The sequence below is a fragment of the Heloderma suspectum genome, chromosome 8 (assembly GCF_057233095.1).
Source record: "Heloderma suspectum isolate Gila_16-S chromosome 8, 16-S_ref, whole genome shotgun sequence".
NCBI classification, from domain to species: Eukaryota; Metazoa; Chordata; class Lepidosauria; order Squamata; family Helodermatidae; genus Heloderma; species Heloderma suspectum.
In genome coordinates, this window is record NC_139465.1 from 25,689,800 (window position 1) to 25,694,891 (window position 5,092).

At 46.2% G+C, this 5,092-nt stretch overlaps 1 protein-coding gene across 1 annotated transcript in view; it reads left to right on the forward strand.

The window, feature by feature from the left end:
* The window catches only part of ELMO3 (engulfment and cell motility 3), a 43,730-nt gene extending 40,006 nt beyond the window's left edge, over nt 1–3,724 (forward strand). The window contains exon 22 of the mRNA XM_084813231.1: nt 398–3,724. Coding sequence (XP_084669357.1) covers nt 398–472 — 75 coding nt within the window. The 3' untranslated portion in view covers nt 473–3,724. The remainder of the gene's footprint in view (nt 1–397) is intronic.
* The last annotated feature ends 1,368 nt before the right edge of the window (nt 3,725–5,092 follow it).

The window sequence follows — 5,092 nt, forward strand, 5'->3', positions numbered from 1 at the left end:
CTCCCTATGTGTATTTGAATTCCCTCCTCGGTATCCAGGTTTCTTCTAACCAATTTTTGTTGTGACATCAAAATTGGGCAAACTATGGTTAGCACTAATCTGCAAACCCACTTCATACTATAGTTTCAAATAATTGTTTGGTGTTTCGAGCTGACCACAGATTGCCTAATTCAGACATCACTGCAAACCAAATGGCAACGAATCACACTTATCGCTAAGTGGGGAGAGGAAGGAGCGTGCTAGTTTGTGGCATGTTTTCAATCCACCAAGTTGAGCCTTTGAATGTGTTTTATGAAATTTTAATTGAGTCCAGGAAATCCAATTTCTTTTAATGGACACTTGTGCATATATTACGTACACACACACACTCACACACACATAAATTGCTTTCTTGCAGCTGCACTGTTTGGGATCTCTCAGAATTTGGGACCATTTCCTCCAGTTTGTTTTGTCCAGGACTTGGGAACATTAAGGGGATCAAAATAGGTCTTAAAGATGAAACTGAACACTATGAAGAGGGAATAGAACTGACATCCCCTCCTGGCTCTCTCTTGTTTCTAAAGCCAGCATCTGCAACAATGAGCGCTAGGAAGTTAAACCTACGAAAAGAGAGGAGAGTGGTTGTCTTTTCCAGAGTGATTTAGAGACCATCTTCCAGGATCTGCACAGAGATGCCTTGATCCCATCAGGAAAATTGCTTTTATTCAGTGATCTGTGCTTCAGTTAATCCTGCAGTGAGGCTGCCTCAGTCATGCACCTGGCCTATATTGCGCAAATCAAGGGGTTGGGGAAACGTGTTCAGTGCGTAGCATTCTGGCCGTTGCCACTGTGAGATGTAACTGTTGGAGACCATAAGAAGAGCCATGCTGAATCACACCAAAGGCTTATCTGGTCCAGTACGATGTTCCCTGAGTGGCCGACCAGATGCCTGCAGGAAGCCCACAAGGAGGACATGAGTCCAAGAGCACCTTCCTGCTTGTGTTCCCCAGCAAGTGGTATACAGAGATATACTGTCTCTGATACTGGAGATAATATGTAGTCATTGATAGGCTTATCCACCATTAATTGGTGTTAGAAAAGTTGAAAGGAACCCTTCATGCTCCTTATTGACCTCTTTTCTCATTGGTTTTAGGCCCAAACGAAACGTTTTTCTAATTATGCCTAGGTGAGCTATGTGCAATTGGTTTATTTACCTCATAGTAAGTGTGTGTTGTCCAGACTCAGATTGGGACTGTGGCACTCTGGGCAAGGTTAAGCTTTCTCTTGACCCGTTTTCATTATGAAATTCCACACAGAAATTCGGGGGGGGGGGACCTCCATTGGAATCAGTGAAGCTGTTGTTTTTCTTTTTTATATACCCCTCCCCCCTGCTTGGCAGCGTAATTTTGGGATGAAACTAGGTGGAGGAAAAGCATAACACCCCACCCAGAGCATCTTGGTCCTGGTCCAAATCGGGGCTGCGTGCACTTACCCTGAAGTAAATAAACAAATCATGCATGCTATGCATGATTAGAAAAATGTTTAGCATTTTTCTAATCATGCTTGGCACTGAGCCTTATTCTCTGTCCCAACTAAGGCCTGACAGCTGACAGTTGGCCTCGACTGCCTGAGGCCATAGGAACGCAAGGAGAGCCCTGCTAGGCAGAATGAGGCTTCATCTGGAGTCCAGGTAGATCTCACTCACAAGCCAGGCATTAAATCTTCCCAGCTGGCCATCATTTTCTGAAGGACTTCTGGGATTACCTGAAACCATGGATTGCACAACACTGAGGGGGTCGGGAGACAGAGTCCTCCCCCTGTTTTTCCCAGGAAGAAATGAATGGATCCCCCACCCTTAGCCACTTTGTCCCCCTCCACCCAGCTGGTCACCCCTTTCCTAGTTTTCGTTAGCCTGAATGCTGCGGTACTTTTTCTGCCTTTTGCTACATTTTCGCTAGGCGGAAACTAGCACTTTACAAAACTGGCTCCCTTGCTCTGTGAGAATAGCGGGGCCATATACATACATTTCTGATCTGCCTAAGCAATGAAATGCTCTGTTCAAAACTGTAGCATAACTACCTTTCAGGGAACTTTTTTCCATAACTGCTGCAAGCGAGGTATGGTACGGGGAGAGGTTTCAGAAGAGCCCCCTCCTTTTAAGAATGCTTCTCTTGGTAGGCTCGTAAACCTGTGTCTTTTGAGCCTGCTCAGAAAAAGGATCTTTAAATGCATCCAAAGCTTTTTTTGAAAACCTTTTCAGGGTATGTTACTTAGTACTTAGTCGTCAGGGCTGTGTGTTCTTTGCTTTTAAACCATTGTCTAAATTCTGCACTAAGGGATCTGTAGTCATCATAAACCATGCAAATTAAGTACATTATAAATAATGTCTCTTATTGTTGCCATTTTTCTTATGCTGTATACTTTTTATTCTACTTTTGGTAGACATGGGGGAAAGAGAAGGAGCAGGGCAGGCACTGAAGTCCTGCACCCTGCCTAGCCTGCCTAGGTTTGGGATATCTTATTGTATCCTCAATCTGCTGAGAGTTTACGAGACATTCCCACATACCTTCAAGCATTTATTTGCTTTCAGAAGAACTAGAAACTTGCTCTTCATTATTATAAATGAAAGCCGAGATACTTGGGAATACTGCCCCTGGTTACGCATTTTGCATGCATGCACGCACGCACATCCTGCTTAAGAAAAATCTGGCGTACGCATAGGCCCTGCTTGTAGCCTCTGCAATAACTGATAGCTGTCAGTGGAGGCTAACTCTTGCTATTCTAGAACATGGATGGACAACTGTGGGATGTGAGGGGGGGGGGCATTTTTGTCCCCCCACAGGTGGCATGCATCCATTCTTTTTAACGTTAAAAAATCCAAAATATCAGCAGTTTGTCACTGAATTTCTGCAGCAGACTGCTCCATAGAGCTACAAGGGTTAAATTTAAATTGTTTACAAGCTAAGTTTGACCCTTGCCATGCTCTTCAGCTGCTACAGAATGCTAGTATGGTCACATTTTGCTTGCAAACAAGCTAAACTTGACTCTTGTAGCATCACAGACACCGTTTTTTCCCTTAAATAAATATTTTCTTCACTGCCAAATTAAGCAACAGGGTGGGGGTCCCGCATGCAACCCTGTGCTAGAAGGATTCTGGGGTAATGTCAAAATGCATTGAGAAGGAAACGGGGTGGACTACATGGCTTGCAAGACCCCCCCCAATGCTGTGATTTCATGATGTACATCTGACTGAAGCCACCACCAAACTGTCCCCATGATTGCTCCAGCTGCCTTCCTGTCAACAGGCCTGCAGAGGCAGAGCAGTAATGGGTTAAGCTGGAAAGGGCTCAGGTGATGCTCCCATTGGCAGTTGCTTTCTTTGCTCTTCTCTGTTAGCAATTTTGAAGTTAATGTGATTGTTTTTGTTGTTTTTCATGTGAATTCTGTATCTATCACATTTCCACAGCACCATTTTCCTCTTTGGAAACACTGAGTCCATTGCACTGGAGCAACCATCCCCTCAACCCCTTCCCTCTCTTTGTGTATTCATTTCTCTTGCAGCACTGTAGCCATTCACTGACTAATAGGAAACCTTGCCTCCCTCAGTGTCTCCTGTAAAGGGACGTCCAGGACCCCTTGGCTTCCTCCCTGCTCAGGTGCTTCTACTGTAATGTGTTCACTGTGGTACTGCCTCTGGCAAAGAGGCCTGAATAGTAATAGTAATAATAATAATAAAGGGAACTATCTTTATGAAGTTTTGGTATTACTGTAAGTGATTGACGCTTGGGGATGGCTGTGTACATAGTAGGAAGTAGATTTCTCTGCTTGCTGGTAAACATATTGTTCCCCTTGATATATGATGTCCTGGAAGTCACAGCTGGGATCAAGAACAGGGCAAGCGCTAGCCTGAAGCAAGCGACAACTGGCACAGCCAATGCCGCCACCTCACCCCTTTCTCGCTGCTCTGTGCCTCAGCCCCCACCCCCTACCTTTGGTGCCACACCATGCATCTGGAGGAGGCAGCCTCCTAGGCCCCATGGGATCCCACAAGACTTGGCCAGGCTCTTGCTGACAGCCAGCAGCTGCTCCAAACAGCCTTGCTGGATGCCCTCTTGCTGCGGCAAACGCGGCTCCGGGAGAGCGGCTGGCAAGGCTCTCTGGGGCACCTGCTTGGAGGGAGGGAGGAGGAGCAGCACAGTTTGCTGCTCCTCTGGCTCTGCCACCTGATGTGGGCACATGAGCTTGTGTAATGGTGGGGTCTGCCCTGATCAAAAAAGGCCAGTGAGGATGTTGACCTTTTTAAAATAAAGTCTGAAAAGCGATCTTCCCAGCCGTAGCAGCAACTGCTTTTTGAAATATTCTTCAATGTCAACAGTGGCTCCTCCTGTGGGATTATCACATAAGGCAGCTTCCTGTATTCCCAACATTCCCATTTTCATCCAGAAATGCAAGGAAATGGGCTCTTTTGAGTGTGGATATTTCTAACACTCTGCACACGCTAAAATAATCTTTTTCAGATGTCGCAGCTATAAGATTTTTGGAAAATGTGGCTCTCACTGCTGTGGGGTGGCCTTTTTCAGCGAGGCACCTTCCAGCTGTGTGTAGACTACAATTCCCAGCCAGCATGCAGGGCTATGCTGACTGAGGATGCTGGGGACTGTAGTCCAACACATCCAGAGAACACCCAGTTGGAGGAGGAGTCTGTAGTGCAGGGAGGCTTTCCAGATGTTCCTGGACTGCAACTCCCCTCATGCCTTATCCTTGGCTAGGCTGACTAGGGCTGATGGGAGGTACAGTCCAACGATATTTGGAGGTTCCCCATCCCTGCTTTAGAGGCATTCCATGGGACTAGCTGCAATCTAGGAAAGTCAGTTACTATTACCCAAGTTGGGCAGGGCAGTGTTTAATAGGCTGTTTTGTCCCTCAACTGTAAAATCCAAAGTGTGCATAACAGATACCAGAGCCCTTCATTAGTGGAATGGCTCTGTGTGTGTGTCCGTCTGTCCGTCCATCCCAGTTCATTACAGGCTTAGAAAAGACAGGTGAGGGCTGGTGGGGTGTTGGCTTCCTCACCCTTCAATTGGTTGCAAGAAGGAACTAACAGAGACTTCTT